At 48.9% G+C, this 19,734-nt stretch overlaps 1 protein-coding gene across 8 annotated transcripts in view; it reads right to left on the reverse strand.

Moving 5' to 3' along the window:
- Nucleotides 1-4,974: 4,974 nt before the first annotated feature.
- LOC102448900 (arf-GAP with SH3 domain, ANK repeat and PH domain-containing protein 1-like) overlaps nt 4,975-19,734 on the reverse strand; it is a 100,776-nt gene continuing 86,016 nt past the window's right edge. For all 8 annotated transcript variants that reach the window (XM_075901428.1, XM_075901427.1, XM_075901426.1 and 5 more), the window contains 9 exons: nt 15,383-15,450; nt 14,241-14,348; nt 13,337-13,538; nt 12,548-12,724; nt 11,941-12,004; nt 11,302-11,357; nt 10,860-11,005; nt 9,460-9,582; nt 4,975-6,515 (listed from right to left, as the gene is read on the reverse strand). In XM_075901428.1, the coding sequence (XP_075757543.1) occupies nt 6,441-6,515; nt 9,460-9,582; nt 10,860-11,005; nt 11,302-11,357; nt 11,941-12,004; nt 12,548-12,724; nt 13,337-13,538; nt 14,241-14,348; nt 15,383-15,450 (1,019 nt within the window). In that variant the 3' untranslated portion in view covers nt 4,975-6,440. The remainder of the gene's footprint in view (nt 6,516-9,459; nt 9,583-10,859; nt 11,006-11,301; nt 11,358-11,940; nt 12,005-12,547; nt 12,725-13,336; nt 13,539-14,240; nt 14,349-15,382; nt 15,451-19,734) is intronic.

Here is a 19,734-nt window from a genome sequence, read left to right on the forward strand (position 1 = left end):
TGCTCCTGCCCACAGGTGTCTCGCCTGCTCTTAAATATCTCCAGTAATGGAGATTCCACAACCTTCTCCCACTCCCAGTCAGTTTATTCATGTTTAACCACCCTGACAGGAAATTTTTCTTAATAGAATCATAGAACTATAGAGCTGGAAAAGACCTCAGAAGGTCATCAAGTCCAGCCCCCTGCTCTAGACAGGACCAATCCCAACTAAATCAACCCAGCCAGGGCTTTGTCAAGCTGAGACTTAAACACCTCTAGGGATGGAGACTCCACTACTTCCCTAGGGAACCCATTCCAGTGCTTCACCACCCTCCTAGTGAAATCGTTTTTCCTAATATCCAACCTGGACCTCTCCCACCACAACTTGAGACCATTGCTCCTTGTTCTGCCATCTGTCACTACTGAGAACAGCCTCTCTCCATCCTCTTTGGAACCTTGCTTCAGGAAGTTGAAGGCTGCTCTCAAATCCCCCCTCACTCTTCGCTTCTGCAGACTAAACAGACCCAACTCCCTCAGCCTCTCCTCATAGGTCATATGCTCCAGCCCCCTAATCATTTTGGTTGCCCTCCGCTGGCCCCTCTCTAATGCCTCCACATCCTTTTTGTAGTGCGGGGCCCAGAACTGGACACAATACTCCAGATGTGGCCTCACCAGAGCAGAATAAAGGGGAATAATGACATCTCTGGATCTGCTGGCAATGCTCCTCTTAATGCAACCTAATATGCCATTAGCCTTCTTGGCTACAAGGACACACTGTTGACTCATATCCAGCTTCTCATCCACTGTAACCCCCAAGTCCTTTTCTGCAGAACTACTACTTAGCTGGTTGGTCCCCAGCCTGTAACAATGCTTGGGATTCTTCCGTTCCAAGTGCAGGACTCTGCACTTGTCTTTGTTGAACCTCATCAGATTTCTTGTGGCCCAATCCTCCAATTTGTCTAAGTCATTCTGGACCCTATCTCTGCCCTTAAACATATCTACCTCTCCCCCCAGCTTAGTGTCATCTGCAAACTTGCTGAGGGTGCAATCCATTCCCTCATCCAGCTCATTAATAAAGATATTGAACAAAACCGATCCTAGAACTGAACCTTGGGGCACTCCGCTAGAAAGCGACTGCCATTCTGACGTCAAGCCGTTGATCACTACCCACTGGGCCCGGCCTTCTAGCCAGCTTTCTATCCATCTTACCATCCATTTATCCAATCCACATTCCCTTAACTCGCTGGCAAGAATATTGTGGGAGACCGTATCAAAAGCTTTGCTAAAGTCAAAGTATATCACATCCACTTTCCCATGTCCACAGAGCCAGTTACCTCATCATAGAAGCTAATCAGATTGGTCAGGCACGACTTTCCCTTTGTGAATCCATGCTGACTATTCCTAATCACTTTCCTCTCTTCCAAGTGCCTCAAAATAGATTCCCTAAGGATTCCTTCCATGATTTTTCCAGGAACCGAGGTAAGACTGACCGGCCTATAGTTCCCTGGATCGTCCTTCTTCCCTTTTTTGAAGACGGGCACTACATTTACCTTTTTCCAATCATCCGGGATCTCTCTCGATCTTCACAACTTTTCAAAGATGATGGACGAAGGCTCCTCAATGACATTTGCCAACTCCCTCAGTACACTCGGATGCATTAAATCCGGACCCATGGATTTGTGTACGTTTAGCTTTTCTAAAGAGTTCCTAACCTGTTCTTTACCCACCAAGGTCTGTCCATCTTCATCCCATCTTGCATCACTTCATGTCCAACCTAAACCTCCCTTGCTGCAGTTTAAGCCCATTGCTTCTTTTCCTATCATCAGAAGCCAAAGAGAACAATTTTTTCCCCTCCTCCTTGGAACACACTTTTTGATACTTGAAAACTACTATCCTGTCCCCTCTCAGTCTTCAATTTTCTAAACTAAACAAGCCCAATGCTTTCAATCTTCCCTTAGAGCTTATGGTTTCTAGATCTTTAATTATTTTTGTTACTCTTCTCTGGACCTTCTCCAGTTTTTCCACATCTTTCTTGAAATGTGAAAGAACTGGACACAATAATCCAACTGAGGTCTAATCAGCGCAAAGTAGAGCAGAAGAATGACTTCTTATGTCTTGCTCAACACTTCTGTTAATGCATCCCAGAATCATGTTCGTATTTTTGCAACAGTGTCACACTGTTGACTCCTATTTAGCTTGTGGTCCACTATGACCCCTAGATCCCTTTCTGCAGTACTCCTTCCTAGACAATCACTTCCCAATCTGTATGCATGAAACTCGTGGTTCCTTCCTACATGGAGTACTTTGCATTTGTCCTTATTAAACTTCATCCTATTTACCTCAGACCATTCCTTTAGTTTGCCCAGATCATTTTGAATTATAACCCTATCCTCCAAAGCACTTGAAACCCCTCCCCACTTGGTATCATCTGCAAACTTAATGGCTACATCTACAGTAGGAATAAGAGATCCTCCGGAAAAGGGCTTTATTCCGGAGGATCGCGCCAGTCTAGATGCTTTTTTCCGGCTTTTCCCCAAGCCGGAAAAAAAGTGGCGGCCATGTTTATTTAAATCCCACAGGGGATATTTAAATCCCCCCGCGAATTTCCCTATTCCCAAGTTCAAAATTAGCATGCCTCTTCCGAAGAAGGGGCCAGTGCAGACGTAGCCAATAAGTATACTCTCTACGCCATCATCTAAATTGTTGATGAAGCTATTGAACAGAACTGGTACCAAAACAGACCCCTGAGGAACCTAACTTGTTATGCCCTTCCAGCATGATTGTGAACCATTAATAAGTACTCTCTGAGAATGGCTATCCAACCAGTTATGCACCCGCCTTATAGTAGCTCCATCTAGGTTGTATTTCCCTAGTCTATTGATAAGAAGGTCATGCAAGACCGTATCAGATGCCTTACTAAAGTCTGGGTATACCACATCCACGACTTCTCCCTTATCCACAAGACTTGTTAACCTATCAAAGAAAGCTGTCAGATTGGTTTGACATGATTTGTTCTTTACAAGTCCATGCTGGCTGTTCCCTATCTTCCAGATGTTTGCAGATGAATTCTTTAATTCTTCTTTGAGTGGTTGCTCATGTCCATTCGAATCAGGTGTGCGCACCACGTGCACCGTGTCTCTGGAGAGTTTTCCCTAGTGGTACCTGTAGCGCCGGCAGGGCGCCCCCTGGAGAGGCGCCGCTATGGTGGAGCGTAAGTACCCCTGCTGGTGCTCCCCCACCTCAGTTTCTTCTTACCGCCCATGACGGTCGTTGGACTGTGTCTCTCAGAGTAGTTAATGATTCCCATGTCTCTTAGTATAGTGTTTGTAAATAGTTATAAATAGTTTGAATTATTTAGATACTTAGCGAGTTCTTTGTTTTCCTTCCCCCCTTCAGGGGTGAGGAATGCCAGGGCACCCCAGCCCGGCTCCCTCCCTAGCGTGGTGCCTGAGGGCTTCTGCCCCCCTGGCCTCTCTTCACTACGCCTCTGCTGGGTGAGCCCCATCCTAGTTCTGGCCTTTTGTTTAAAAAGTTCTAACTAGTCATGTTTCTCTAGGCATTTCAGCTGCCACTTTTGCTAAGGGTCCATTGAATTGTGGCTTCAGCTCCACCATGTACTGGTCTATGGAGCTGCTGTACCCAAGGCAGGCCCTTCTCTAAGAAGGCCTCTGCCTTGTACCCGGGTATCTCTTGGGCTGTGTCTACACTGGCCACGAGTTCTTGTACAAGAACACTGACGTTCTAATGTATGAAATCAGGGCTTCTTGTGCAAGAACTATGATGCTCCCGTTCAGGAATAAGCCCTCTTGCGCAAGGGGCCAGTGTTGACAGGCAACATGAATTTCTCGCACAAGAAAGCCCGATGGTTAAAATGGCCATCAGGGCTTTCTTGCACAAGAGAGCGTCTACACTGGCATGGATGCTCTTGCGCAAAGGCACATGCCAGTGTAGACGCTCTCTTCTGGAAGAGTTTTTGCGCAAGAACTCTTCCGCAAAAGAGTTCTTGGGCAAAATCATGCCAGTGTAGACATAGCCTTGGATTGGGAAGCATTAGCTGGAGGAGGGTAGTTAGCTGGTATAGCTGATGACTAGCTTCTCAGTTTTCTCCAATTCAAAGCACTTCTCTGTCTTTTGTTCTCCTCTGCCCCAAAGTGCCTCTGCTTTCCTTTTCCTCTGCATCAATTTCTAAGTGCCTCATCTACAGGAAGAACTCCACCTTCTCCTTGATGAGAGATCTACCTCTGTAAAGGACACCCTCCCCTCTTGTGCCTGTAGTATGGGAGGGACATGGATGCCACCATCTGCTTCTGCCCCCACAGGAACATTCTCCTGCTCCTCATCCCTGGGCCACATGGATGTTTTTGCCTGATCTGAGACTGTTTTCACGTTGGTGTGACTCTCCGGGAAGGTTGGTTGCTCTAGGCTACCCTGCCTCTCTCGCCCTGCAAATGCATGCACTGGGCTGCTTTTCTACCCTATTCTAGCCTAGCTAGCCCATTGCCACAAAAGCTAGAAAAAAATAAAAATAAACTGACCCCCCCCCATACACACAATAGGCAACAAAAGAAATAATCCCAAAACTTCCAAACAGCCAAAAAGGAAAAAAATAGGGTCTCTTAAAATCCCGAGGTTTGTGCTCATGGTTCATAATTCCACCAGTGCTGCCATCATGTCAAGGCTGTTCCTCGCTCTGGTACATTGAGTGCAGAAGGTGGAGGCCCGCAAGAGACTTTAAAATACACTGTCACTAAAGGCTTCTCTTAAAAACTCCCCAAGGTCATGGATTCCCCAACTTTAGATGAAATGCTGCCACCACCAAAATGCAGAACCCCTTTGAGTATCCAGGAAGACACATTGGGGAATTTCTTCCTGTGGGGTACCCTAAAGCTCCTTTCGAGAGAGCTTGAAAACAAACTATAATTTTCCTATTAGCTAACAGTGCAGTTTTAAGTGCATGCACACAAAAATGCTTGCCTTGTAGGATATAGGAATCAGATTATAGTCTTTAAAAGGTGATTTTTATTAACAAAACAAAGAAGACACACTTGGTAAAGCATTACTTGGTCGCTAGGTGTTATAGAGCAAATGAAAAAGGGCAAGATTTAAAACACAGAAAATGTTGCCTCCCTGGGATTCAGTTTAAAAGTTACAATGAGAGGGGGGCAGAGAAGAAGGCTTAGGAGGAAGAGGACATGGACTCAGCACAGAGAAGTCTGACAAACTCAAAGTAAAGAAAATAACCTGATCGCGTCTGACTACACATTCCCTGTTCTACTCACATATCTGGTGTTCCAAGGTTTAGTCCTTCTATAGGCATGGATGTCACTGGAAACGTTACATCTTTCTGCCTGGTTTAACTCATCTCCCAGCTTTTCTCTGCTCACACAAATAAGGTTTTGCTTTCAATTAAAAAAAATCCTACACTTCGGTTACATTGGTTCTCCTGGCTTCCTGCCAACACTTCCTGGAGACTTTCTAGACCCCATTGTCTGTGGTTTAACTTTTACAGGCCATTTAGATGTCCAGAAAAGGGTAGTACTCCTCCCATTCATCACAACTGCATAAATGCATTCAAGGAAACGCACGGGAGATCTCACTTCCCAGAGACGTGCAGTGTTCTAGATGCACGCACAATGATGTGGGTACCTATTTCCTGTAATCAGGCCTCATGGCTCTTATATGAAGGTAGAGAGGTGCCACTGTAGGATGTACTGGCATTATGTAGGCAGAATAGCAAACACATTGCTAAACATTTCATTTTACCAGGAGCGAATGTCATATTTTTGTTTTTAGAAATATCTTAGAAACTGACTTTAAGCCTGAGCTTGATAAGTTTATGGAGGGGATAGTATGACGGGACTGCCCACAATGGCGGGTAGCCAATCTGTGGCATTTCCATGGCTGGGGTAGTGGAAAACTTTGACTGAAATGGGGCTTGGGACCTGTTTGAACCCAAGTTAACATGTACAAATTGGGAGGAGAGTGAATATTAATCTGGACACTATGGGTGAGCGTGGAACAGATACTTATGGTGTGTCAAGAGTGGCATTTACTTCCCAGTTAACCAGCAGGCAGTTATCCCATGTTAAAACAGTCCTCAAACTCTGGTGTCCCTCAACTAGCATTCTCCCACCTTTGGTCACCCCAACCAGCCCCAAGCAGGAATGAGAGCCCCATGGCTGGGCAGAGGGAGGGAGAAGCCTGCACCCTTGGAGCTGAAAACAGGACTGAATAGTACCTAATAGGACACTTCATTGCAATTCAGGAGACATGAGAAGACATGGCCTGCCAAGTTCTGCTCTGGGCCCCATGGGCAGAGGCACCTAATATGGGCCTAAAGGTGAGAGTGACAGGGCACAAGAGATGAGAGAGCACAAGCGTGCAGCAGGAAGCCTGCTGAAAAGAGGGAGTCTGAGGGATCTGCACTTTGAGCAGCTGAAAACTTCTTTCTTCCATCAGGTCCTAATCACTGAACACGCGCACAAACGATGCTGGGAAGACACCTTTCCTGTGGGGTTGCCCTTCAATCCAGCCGCTCTGTGAAGAGAAAGGTCAGCAGAGGCTTAGTCAGCCGTGGCTCTTCCATGGGTTGGGTAGACAGTGGAAAGGAACTAATTATTACATTCCTAAAGCAATGCCGGTATGTTGGGTGCTCCATTACCAGGTAAGGAACAAAGCCAGGCCACATCTTTTGACAACCAAGAGCACAATGGCTACTAAATTTATCTGCAAAGTAACAAGCCTGAGGAGATAACGCCAAGCGTATTTTCCATGCTATCAAATGTATCTCCAAAAGGCTTGGCAGATGCCCCTCGATTAGCAGAGTGGGCTGCGACCCACACAGCGCTAGGTGCTATGGTGAACATGGGTTCCCAGGGAGATGCTGTGGCTAAAAGGGATGAACCAAGGGGAATTTCAAGCAGGACTAGGGAGGTAGTATAACCTCTGTGTATGGCAGACGCTCACTGACTTCTGTCCTGGACCCCCGGACAGAACAGTCAATGGGATCCCTTATCACCACAACCTCCCTCATGCAGAGAAGCCCCAAGTTCCCTGCTGGGCAGAGTGCCCCCGGATGGTTGCAGCCCCGTCTCCCACTTGCCTGGAGAAGCCCTGAGCCAGGCTCTGTCTAGACTACACTGATCTATCGGAAAAAGGTTTGCAAACTGCCCTCTGCTCATCTACACTGGGCCCAACTTCAGAAAAGCCTCCTCTTTCAGAAGAGCCCTTCTTCCTCAGGGAAGGAGAAAGACAGGGCTTCTGAAAGAGCGTATGTAGACATAGCCCCACTTGACAAACCAGAGGAGCTTCAGGCTGGCCACAGCTCCTCCCTCACCCTGCCTAGAGGAGCCCCACACCAGCTGCAGCTATGCCTCCCCTCCCTTCTCCAGGCCCAACCCAAGCCACTCAGCAGACCCCGGAATCTGCATAGGGCATATTAACAGCGTCTTTGGGGAGATGCTTTTCTCCAGAGCAGATTCAGTCTGGGGAGGGGCGGCAGCAGCCGGATGGGGCTCCTCTGGCGGGGGGCAGGTTTGTGGTTCTGGGTGAGGGAGAGGGTAGGGGGAGACTCATGGCTCTGGCCCTTGGGGGCTGGGGGGAAGAAGGGTATGGGTGGAAGGAGTGGAGCCAGGGACTAGTCTCCCCCTGCAGCCCACATGGGTGATTTTAAAAAAGGCCCAGCAATTGACGCCTTTGCTCCCCCCCGCCGCAACAGGCCTGGTATGGCACAGAGATCATGACTGGGACATTGTCCAGTATAGGTGTCCACACTTCAGTATGGAACTGTAAACCTGGAAAGAACTGAGAGAGAGCAACAAGAATGATCTGCAAAAGCGGCGAGGAGTCCTGTGGCACCTTAGAGACTAACTGAAGTGTTGGAGCAGAAGCTTTTGTGGGCAAAGACTCATTTCGTCTATTTGCATGCATCTGACGAAGTGGGTCTTTGCCCACGAAAGCTTATCCTCCTACACTTCAGTTAGTCTATAAGGTGCCACAGGACTCCTCGCCGCTTTTGCAGATTCAGACTAACACGGCGACCCCTCTGAAGAATGAGCTGAAATCTAGAAACCTGACCTAACCGGAAGAGACTAAAGCACCAACAAGACTTGATCGAGGTCTCTCAGCAACTTCCCAGGCAGAGTTCTGAGAACAGAGGGCTCTTTCATGTAACAGCCAAATACAGAACAAATCCAATGGGTGCTGGGCTGGATTGAGACATGCTGAGGTCCTGAGTTATGTTAAGTTTAAGAGGTCCCAGAGCATTACCAAAATATGTATATTATGCTATCAGAAAGAGCAATGAACACAGAAATAATAAAGTTTTACATTTGCATATATATCAGTACATAGGCAAAGGATGCAACTATAAACTAGCTTTTTTTTAAATGTAGAGGCCCCTTGTAATCTGAGGTCCTAAACTGTAGTTTATTTAGCTTATGTATAAATCTGGCACTGAATGGCTGGACGCTGGCGTTAGATAAATTCTGACTAGAAATAAGGAAAAAATGTCTGAGGGTAATGAAGCCCTGGAACAAGTTACCAAGGGACATAGTGCATCCTTGGTTATCTGAAGTCTGTAAATCCAGATTAGATATTTCTTTCAGGAAGCTCTGCTCTAGCACAACCCCAGGTTCTGGGCTGGATGCAGGAATTCTTAGAGGAAGTGCTCTGAATTGTGCAGGAGGTCAGACTAAATCACAATGACCCTGTCTGAGATCTACATTGATCAGCACTCCAGGTTTGTCACAGACACTGGTTCTGGGAATTGGAGGGTTTTTTCTAAGAAGTCTTGATCTTTGGCTTGGCAGCCAGCCTGCTACTGAACAAGACTTCACAAATCTTGACCTATGTCTGGCTAGTGCAATGGGGCACAGGAATTTGAATGGTTTAAAAAAAACCACCTGACTTTTCCCACATTCCTCCATTACAAACAACTTAGTGTGCATGAAAACAGCATGGGTCAGCTCTGCTGCTTTCTTTATCAAAATATTATTTTTAATAAAATGGTGACATTTGTCCTGTTTACCTTGGCAAAGCACCAGCCATACGTTAGATTTCTAGATGCCCAGGAGAGCTGAGACATGTGCAGCCGATTTCCAAGATTCTCACTTTACATTTCAAGTTTGTAGCTGGTTAGTGCAACAGGACACCCTGAAATGCTGCAGGAGAGTAAGGTGTGACAGGAGCAAGATGACTAATGGGTATCAATGCGAGTGTCAGAGGGAAAGAGGGAAAAGTGACTGCTTGAGTGCGTACATCAGAATGGAGAGTCCAGGTCTGATGCAGACTCCAGAACTTAACAAGGCAGGAGTAGAGTTGCTCAGCTCTGACCAGAAACTAGGAAGACAAGAGGGCAGTATTCCAGGGAAGGCAAGGGAGGAAGGCTTAGCTAAGGATCTGGGAGTTGTGGCTAGAGACACAGACACCTTTGAGTACAGACACCCTGCAGTGTCATACTACAGTGTAAGCAGATACCTACCCACCAATTGCAATCCTCCTCTTCAGCCACGATGATGATCTCTCCCACGCAGAAGGTCAGCTCATCCTCGCGGTCAGCCTGACAGTCGTACACGGCTCGGACCCGGCGGAGGCGAGGCTTACTCTGAAATCAGAACAGAAGAACACCATCAAGCCTGCATTTCTTTGCCTGGTGCATCCTGCACCATGCTCTTTGGTAGCCACAAACACAGCCTGAGTGTGGGGGGGTGCATATTGGCCCCAAGCTCCTGTGAATTCAGGGCAGGATAGAATCCCCTGCAGGAATATGGGTGGGGGCAACGACCAGCTTGGAATCACTGCACAGAGCATGTGAGGGAGGGACATGCTAAGGGCCACGGGAGATCAGGCTGGCAGAGGGTTGTGGGAGTTGGGCTGCAGGATCCAGACATGGAAGACCCTGTAGTGTGGTTCTGGCAGCTCTATTTGCAGGGTTCTTCCATATAATTGCCAGCTTTCTGACTTCTGAAAACTGGACCCCTGATCTGAAAACTGGACCCCTGATCTACCTGCCCCACTGCTTGTTACTCTCCCCCTTGCTTGATCCTCTCTACCTCTTCCCCTACAGCTGGGCTCCCTCTGCTCCCCCCGGGTTGGGACAGACCTGTGCCTGATTCAGTGCCTGTCACCGGCCTGCCGGCCTGCCCTTGAGATGCAGGTATGAAGCAGGCCTGGCTGGGCTCAGACTAGCATGGGTTGATTGCCCAGCCAGGGTTCCCAGGTGTATGGCTTTGTGTTGAACCCTCCCAAGGGCAGGGACCCTGGGGATAGGGTTGGTGCCAGTCATGATGCTGAGGGACATCAAGGCAGAGGCTCTGGCCTCCACAGGGCCCCAACGGGGCACTCCCAGGAGAATGAGGGCTTGATTTGCGCCAATCACTGCATGTACCTTTCTCCTCCCCCACAGCACACACCTGTATCTGCTCAGGTTCCCGGGAATACATGCTGGAGTGACTATCCCCATGGTAACTGTTCCCGGAGGTGGCTGGCATGTCCCTCAGCCCCTGAGAGAGGCAGAGCAGGGGTCTCCACATGCTGCCCTTGCTGCAGATCCCATTGGTCAATAATGGAGAACTGTGGCCAGTGGAGGCTGTGGGTTCGGTGCCTGTAGATGAGGGGCGGTGCACGGAGCTACTGGGGAGGGAGCAGGCCAGATGTATGGGGATACCAGTCCCTCTCTTCAGAAATTAAGCACTATGGAGCGGCTGGGGACTCAGGCTAGCGCTCTGCTCCCCACAGTGCTGTCCATGCCCCTGCAGGGTGAGGGCTCCATCCATTTCCACACAGCAGCAGGGAGGCCAAGCCCTGTCCAGGGCCATGGTGCCGGTGGGACAGTGCAGAAGCTGGAAGAGGGACCCAAGCACAACATCCCAGAGCACCTACCAGGCTGTCCCTCTTCTGGAGAGGGGGCAGCATGTTCCGTGCTGGGTCAGGGCCTCCGCCTGGCTCTCGCAAGGGCCCCTGCAGCCTAGGGCTCCTTCCTTTGCTGGGGCCAGTGTCACAGGGCATCTTCAATGTCTCCAGGGCAGCTAGAACACCAGCAGAACAGTCACCCTCTCTTGCAGTGGCACCACCCACAGGGCGAGCAGCACCACGCTGTGCCCGCCAGGCCCCTACAGCACACTGGGCAGCTGGTGAGGGAGACAGAACAGCTGGGCTGGGGTAAGAAGGTAGAGGGGTTGTGGGAGGGACAGGATGCCACAGGGATTTGCGGGGGGTGGGGGGAGGTTTGAACCAGTGGACGGTGGCAGGGCGGGCAGTGGCTGGGCCCGATGTGGCAGGCCACAGGGAGCTTCCATTAGCTGTGTAGGGCTCAGGTCCTTACCAGGATGGGTCACGTCCTTGGTGGCAGAGAGGCTGGTGCCCTGGTGGGACCCAGTGCTGAGGGAAGCATCAGAGAAGGGCTGGTCACTCAGACAGAATGAGGCAGGAGAGGGTGCAGAATGGGATCCAGATGCTCCCCACCCCGAGGCATTATTGCTGGGCACCAGCTCCCAGGTGGGGCCCAGGGCCACTGCCTGCCAGTCCCATTGTGGAATGGAGCATGATACTGGTTGAGGGATGGGCCTGGTCTTTCTCCAATGGTGGGGGCAGCCCTTCAGGGAACCCTACAGCATCCAGGAAGCCACAGGGCACCAGAGCGCCAGCCATGCTGCAGCCTCCATGGATGGCAGCAGGGCTCCTGCCCTGGGGAAGGTAGAGGAGGTGAGAGGGAAAATCAGGGCAGCCATCCCACACCTTCCCTAGTGCCATGGCCACCACCCCTCTTACGGGAAGGGGCCACTGCACAGGACTGGCCAGACACACTCGGACCAGGGCCATGGGACAGGCTTTTTAGTGGAAGCAGCACAAGGCAGCCAGCCCTCTCGCCAGCCTCCCACTGGGTCCAGGCACAGGCAGGACTCTCACTTGTCCCCCCCCCCCCGAGGAGTTCCCTCCAGAAAGCCCCAGCCCTATGAGTTACCTGTCACTCCTGGGAGGGGCTCCTGCTGCTGCAGGCCCTTTGGGAGGCAGGAAGGATCCAGAAGCTGAGCGGGAGAAGGGAAAGGGCCTGAGCAATGCAGAAGCAGGTGATGGTTTGCCCGTGGAAGGTGACTTGCCTCAGCTGCTGACCCATCACCAGTAGGCACAGCCAAGCCAGGCTCCTTCGCACTCCCCAGCACCCGGGCCCCCTTCCAGCCATGGACAAGTGCTCAGTCCAGCCAGAGCATGCCTAAGAGCTGAACTGAGGGAGGCTGGGCAGGGAGAGACCTGGCCCGGAGCTTGCAGTGATGGCCAACCAGAACAACCAGGGATTTCAAGATGCGGACACTGCGCTTGGTATATTGGGGCCAAAGGGAACAAGCCAGGATGGGAGGCTAGTGCAGGTCAAGTCACTGGCCAAAGTACCACTCAATCGGGATCCTCTCTGTCCCTTCAGGGGGTATCTCCCACAGGGGCTGACAGGAGAAGCCAGACCCTGCATTCTCGGGGAGCCAGACTGATGGAACAGTGTCTACCTCAGGCAGGGCTGGACCCCAAGGGTAACTGAGACAGAGCGAGCATCCTTGGCTTCCTCCCCAGTCCCTTACCTGGGGGCAGGCTGCTCTGGCTGGCCTGCACAGGGCTGAGCGGCACCCAGGGCATAGGCTCCGAGGAGGTTCGCTTATGCTTGATGGTCAGAGGTGGCAGCCGGCTCCTCCTTGCTCTGGGGCCCACAGCACTGGCTGGCGGGCTGGTGGGAGGAGCAGGTGGGGGCATGCTGGGAGCTACACACAAAATCAAAAGCAAGCCTGGCAGTGAGCGGAGGGCAAGGAAGAGAGACACTTAGAGGGTGGGGGATACTGACAGCTGCATGGACAGGGCCTCAGATGCTGCACATCAGAGGAGCTACGTGGACATTAACACAGCAATGCTGATTTACACCCGCTGAGCCTCTGGCCCGAGCAGGGCTGATACTGAAATGCATGAATAGGTACGAACATGACCCTGATACTTGGGGGCTGCTCAGGCACACAGGTCACCACCCCTTGCACCTGCTGGGGGCTGCCCCCCCACAGCCCCCAACAGGTCGCTGCCTCCCACCCTCCATACATGGAGGTAACGGAAGATATTTCCTCAGACATTTGCTGGAGGTAATGGGCCTGAGCTGGACTGCATTGACAGCACTTGCTCTGGGACATGGCCCCTTGTTGATCAGTCCTGGGAAGTGAGGCATGGGGCTGCTGGACCGAATTCTCACTGGGGCCAGCAGGACAATTAGCTGCCAGCTTTGCTTAGGACAAGGAGAAGACTCCACTGTTGCTTGAAACCTGCCCAGCCAGCCTCCCCTTCTGTGGCCTGGCCCTACCCACAATAGGGCCCCAAAGGAACCCTCTCACCTCGGATTACATTGCGGGGGGGAAGAGGCGGTCCACATGGAGCAGAGCCAGGAGCTGCTTGCATGGCAGGGGTGTGGGAATGAGCATGCGGTAAGACACACATGTCCTGCTGTTTCCCCTGGGGTGCTGGAATCGCTCCCATCAGAAGCCCTGCTGTATTTCCCCATGGTGGGGAGGCAGTGTGCTCCTTTGGGGGACCCGACTGAAAAGAAGAGACAGGTGTGTTATTTCTGTGGTGCTGTGAACTGATGTTGACTTTTGGTCACTGCTAACCTGGGCTGGAGTTAGTCCAGTGGGCTTCAAGTGGAAAGCAGGGGGGCCGGAACAATGTGTGTAGTGGGGGTGCTGAGAGCCATTGATCCCAACGGTAAACCTGGATCTAATGGAAGCCACTTCAAGCCAGGGGCTGCTGCAGCAATCCCCCCTACTTCCAGCACAGAGGGTGGAAGGCTCTTTCAGCCTGAACTACTAAGTTCCTTCAGCACATGATACATGTATGTGTCATGCCAGTTTCTAAGCAGGCAGAAGGATGGACAAGTTCCATGCCACAGTTAATTCCTGAAATAACAGTAACAGCAAGCAACGTGGCTAAAACTAATCCTATCCCAGCCCCATTTCAGTTCCTGCTTTGATGGCAAAACATGGATAGCTAAGAAGAGAAAGTGGGTGCCATATTTTTGCTTATTTCAGTGAAGCATTCAGGTCAGTTTCACCTGAAAACCTCAAAGGGAAACAAGGCATTATCAGAGGCAGCTACAAGAAGGTGGACAGGCAAGATCTGCTCATGCAGACTCAGTTAATGGCTCAGCAATGGGATGAGTGCTGGGTCTATCCTAGTCAATATCTACGTGGGCAAGAACCTCTGACTGAAGCTAGGGACTGCTATTGCATACTGGTGCCTCACCTGTTCATCCAGATCATCTTCGCTCTCATCCACTTCCTCCTGGCCCAGCCGCCACTCATATTCCACATGGACACGCATGTTGAACTGGTTGTTTTGGGCCTGCATCAGCTGGAACACCAAGAATCGGGTGCAAGTCAAACTCTCCTACCTCCATCTACAGGGCTCTGCATCCAGGCTGAAAGGGGAGTGGCCAGACCAGGATCCCAGAGACAGGTCCTGGGGAGAACACTTCAGTCTGAAACAATGATTTCCAGCTGGTAGACATGGTGCTCAGGCTGCCTCAGCCCTACCTGGAGACTTTACTGAAGCCTTCCTCCTCTTTCCAGAGCACTGCATTGGAGCCCTAACTCGTGACCCTGGGCCAAATAAGAGCATGATTTTCGGGAGATCAGCTCACAGCAGCCTGCTCTGAGCCTGGCAGATAGCCCCACAGACTTTCAGCCTGGCAAGCCCAGATCACATCCCATCAGTACCAACTTGGAATTTGCTAGCTGGGAGAAGAAATGCCTCTACCTCTGAAGTCTGCACTGCCACTAGTAGTGTCTCGAGACAGAATGTGCCATCCCCCAAATGAGTGAATCCAGTTCTTTTTCAGCAATGGTCGACCAGGCATCAGCCTGAAGCTACTTTACATCTTGCATAGCCTCCCACATGGACACCAGCAGAGCCCAAGCAACTTGACAAGGTCTTGGATCAGGGCACCACCTTTCAGCCAGGACCAGCAGAAGCAGCATTCACTGCCTGCAGCACCCCTAGGACCTCCAGTGGGAAGAAAAACTCCCATGTTTTCCCCAATCCATAAGCTCCAAACCCCTATCAATCAGGCAAGGTGCAGATCAGACCACCCGCACAGAATTCATCCAAGGCCTCACATCCAAGGGCATCCTTGGCCAAAGCCCATGTGTTTGTTGGCACTGTGCAAACATGGGCAATAAAACGGAGTGCTGTGGACCTCCACTAAGCAAGAGGCAAGACCTCAGAATGGAGTTATTTGCCCAGCACACTGCTAGATCTATGCTGGAGGAAGTGCAATGTACGCTCAGGGAAACACTGGCATAAACAGTTTAGTGGGGCTGCTGCCTTCCCTTTCTAACAAGGTCCAATCCCTGCTGGGCCTCAAGGGTGGAGAGGCCCTTTCTTACCAGCTCTTCACACAGGGAATGTCTCATGCGCCTGGCAACATCGAAGGCTGTTTCTCCAGCTTTATTGGCTGTAGGGAAAGAGTGGCTGTCATGAGCTCTGTTAGTGCGAAGGCAGTTAATGCTAGGGAGGTGCAGCAGAAACTTTCGCTAAGGTTGCCTTGGGAACTCCATCTCCTCTCACTCTGAGGGAGAGAGCTTCTTGGGCGCATCCATGTGGGATGCAGGATTCCAGAGCTCTTGGTGCAGCACTGGCATATTGAACTGGGAGTCTGGGTTTCTCTCAGTCCAGGCCACACTTGTAGACCCCTGACTGGCCCCAGAAGACCTTGCTGTTGAGCCCAGGGGCTGTGAAGAGGAAAGAACCACTAACTGGTTGCTGTCACAGGAGGCAGCATTTAAAGGTAAATGTGTGACACCACTGCCTAAGATACAGGCACTAACTAGTTCTCATGATTTTACTGCTTCCCAGGGCCAACCCAAGAGCTTCTGGCCCCCTCAGCAAGCTATGACTTTGGTGCCCTCTCCCCTCATTCCATATAGAGAAAAATGAGAAGTCTAGAATGAAATTCTACCATTATTTACTTGGCGTTTGAAATAAACACAATACAAATAAATATTATAATTGATTTTTTTCTAGTTGTCATTAATCAAAACACAATTATACTTTATAGGCTAAACTACCCCGTAGCTGACACTGTCATCCACCAGGCCTGTCAGGCTACATCTGCACTGCACAGTTATTTCAAAATAAGCTATTCCAGAATGTTATTCCAATGTTATTCCACCCTCGATGGTGCTCCCGGATGGCAGCCTGCAGACAGTGCAGCCAGGCTGTCGGCAACGTGTCCACGAGATGCAGCAGAGTCCCCGGGGGCAGGTATGGTTCCAGGTTGCAGAGAGCCGTGGTGTCCCGAGTGAGGGCAGGCAGAGCATGCAGAGACACAAATGCTTTGCTGTCCCTCAGCAAGCAGAGAACCCTGAGAACTGTCTGTCCGGGATGGGGGGTCGGGTCCCTTAAAGCACAGACCTTGGATCGCCTGAGGCAGCAGACCAATGCACTAAGTCTGACACTGATGCCCTGCTGGCACTGGTTCCAGCTAGCCTTACCTTCGATTCAGGGTCCACTCAGTGTGGACGCGCTATTTCTAATTAAAAAAACACTATTTCGAATTCGGTTTTGTGTCTAGATGTGTTATTTCGAATTAGCGAATTCAAAATAAGTTAATTCAAAATAGCGCTGTAGCGTAGACATACCCTAACAGTCCATCCAGCCCAGTATCCTGTCTGCCGACAGTAGTCAATACCGGATGCCCCAGAGGAAGGGAACACAACAGGTAATCCTCTGGTGATTCCTCCCGTCACCCACCTCCAAAGAAAAGGAGGCTAGGGACACCATTTCTACCCATTCTGGCTAATAGCCATTGATGGACCTAACCTCCATGAATCTATCTAGCTCTTTTTTGAACCTTGTTAAAGTCCTAGTCTTCCCAACATCCTCTGGCAAGGAGTTCCACAGGTTGACTGTGTGCTGAGTGAAGAAAAACTTCATTTTGTTTTAAACCTGCTGCTTATTAATTTCATTTGGTGAGCCTGAGTTCTTATATTGTGGGAATAAGTAAATAACTTTTCCTTGTTCACTTTTTCCACACCAGTCATGATTTTATAGACCTCTCTCATATCCCTCCCCTTAGTCTCCTCTTTTCTAAGCTGAAAAGTCCAAGTCTTTTTAATTTCTCGTCATATGGGTCCCATTCCGAACCCCTAATCATTTCTGTTGCCCTTTTCTGAACCTTTTCCAATGCCATATTTTTTGAGATGAGGAGATCACATCTGTATGCAGTATTCAAGATGTGGGCGTACCATGGTTTTATATAGTGGCAATAAGATATTTTCTGTCTTATTCTCTATCCCTTTTTTAACGATTCCTAACATTCTATTTGCTTTTTTGACTGCTGCTGTGCAATGAGTGGATGTTTTCAGAGAACTATCAACAATGTCCCAGTGGATGTTTTCAGAGAACTATCAACATTTTGTATGTATAGTTGGGATTATTTTTTCCAATGGACATTACTTTCCATTTATCAACAATAAATTTCATTTGCCATTTTGATGCCCAATCACTTAGTTTGGAGAGATCTTTTTGAAGCTCTTCAGTCTGCTTTGGTCTTAACTACCTTGAGCAGTTTGGTATCATCTGTAAATGTTGCTACCTTACTGTTTATCCCTTTCTCTAAATCATTTATAAATAAATTGAATAGGATTGGTCTGAGGACAAACCCTTGGGGAACCCCACTAGTTATCTCTCTCCACTTGGAAAACTGACCATTTATTCCTACCTTTGTTTCTTGTCTTTTTTTAATCCATGAAAGGACCGTCCCTCTAATCCCATAATAACTTACTTTACTTAAGAGCCTTTTGTGAGGGACCTTGTCAAAGGCTTTCTGGAAAGCTAAGTATAAAATATCCACTGGATTCCCTATGTCCACATGTTTGTTGACCCCCACAAAGAACTCTAGTGGATTAATAAGGCATGATTTCCCTTTACAGAAACCATGTTGACTTTCCCCCAACAAATTATGTTGATTTATGTGTCTGACAATTTTATTCTTAACTATCGTTTCAGCTAATTTGCCCGGTACTGATGTTAGCCGTACTGGTTTGTAATTGCCGGGATCACCTCTAGAGCCCTTTTTAAATATTGGCATCATATTAGCTATCTTCCAGTCATTAGGTACGGAAGCCGATTTAAAGGCTCGGTTACAAACCACAGTGAATAGTTCCGCAATTTCCCATCTGAATTCTTTCGGAACTCTTGGGTGATGTCATCTGGTCCTGGTGACTTGTTATTGTTAAGTTTATCAATTTGTTCCAAACTCTTCTCCATTGACACCTCAATCTGGGATCATTCCTCAGATTTGTCACCTAAAAAGAATAGCTCAGGTTTGGGAATCTCTCCAGTATCCTCAGCCGTGAAGACTGAAGCAAAGAATTCATTTAGCTTCCCCACTATGACTATCATCTGTGAGGGCTCCTTTAGCATCTCGATCGTCCAAAGCCCCACTGCTTGTTTAGCGGGCTTCCTGCTTCTTGTGTACTTAAATCAAGTGTAAACATGTAATAAGAAAAGCAAAAAAAGATTTTGAGGAACAGCTAGCCAAAAAATTAAAAAAGAAATAACAAAATGTTTTTTAAGTACATTAGAAGCAGGAAGCCTGCTAAAAAGCCTGTGGGTCCCCTAGATGATCGAGCTATAAAAGGAGCAATCAAGGATGATAAAGCCATTGCGGAGAAACTAAATGATTTCTTTGCTTCAGTCTTCATGGCTGAGGATGTTGGGGAGATTCCTGAATCTGCACCGTCCTTTGTGGGTGATGAATCTGAGGAACTGTCCCGGATTGAAGTGTCATTAGAGGAGGTTTTGGAACAAATAGAAAAACTTAATGTTAACAAATCTCCGGGACCGGATGGCATTCATCCAAGGGTTCTAAAAGAACTTAAATGGGAAATTGCTGAGCTATTATCTGTGGTTTGTAATCTATCCTTTAAATCGGCTTCCATACCTAATGACTGGAAGGTAGCCAACGTGACACCAATATTTAAAAAGGGCTCTAGAGGCGATCCTGGCAATTACAGACCGGTAAGTCTAACTTCAGTACCGGGCAAATTAGTCGAAACAATAGTAAAGAATAAAATTGTGAATCATGTAGAAGAACATAATTTGTTGGACAAAAGTCAACATGGTTTCTGTAAAGGGAAATCCTGTCTTACTAATCTATTAGAGTTCTTTGAAGGGGTTAACAAACATGCGGACAAGGGGGATCCAGTAGATATAATATACTTGGATTTTCAGAAAGCCTTTGACAAGGTCCCTCACCAAAGGCTCTTGTGTAAATTACATGGCCATGGGATAAGAGGGAAGGTCCTTTCTTGGATTGAGAACTGGTTAAAAGACAGGAAACAAAGGGTAGGAATAAATGGTAAATTTTCAGATTGGAGAGGGGTAACTAGTGGTGTACCCCAAGGGTCAGTCCTGGGACCAATCCTTTTCAACTTATTCATAAATGATCTGGAGAAAGGGGTAAGCAGTGACGTAGTAAAGTTTGCAGATGATACCAAACTGTTTAGGATAGTCAAGACAGAAGCAGACTGTGAGGGACTCCAAAAAGATCTCACCAAACTGAGTGATTGGGCAACAAAATGGCAAATGAAATTTAATGTGGATAAGTGTAAAGTAATGCACATCGGGAAAAATAACCCCAACTATACGTACAGTATGATGGGGGCTAATTTGGCTACGACAAATCAGGAAAGAGATCTTGGAGTTATCGTGGACAGTTCTCTGAAAACTTCCA

Source organism: Pelodiscus sinensis, chromosome 18 (genome assembly GCF_049634645.1).
Source record: "Pelodiscus sinensis isolate JC-2024 chromosome 18, ASM4963464v1, whole genome shotgun sequence".
Taxonomy (NCBI): Eukaryota; Metazoa; Chordata; order Testudines; family Trionychidae; genus Pelodiscus; species Pelodiscus sinensis.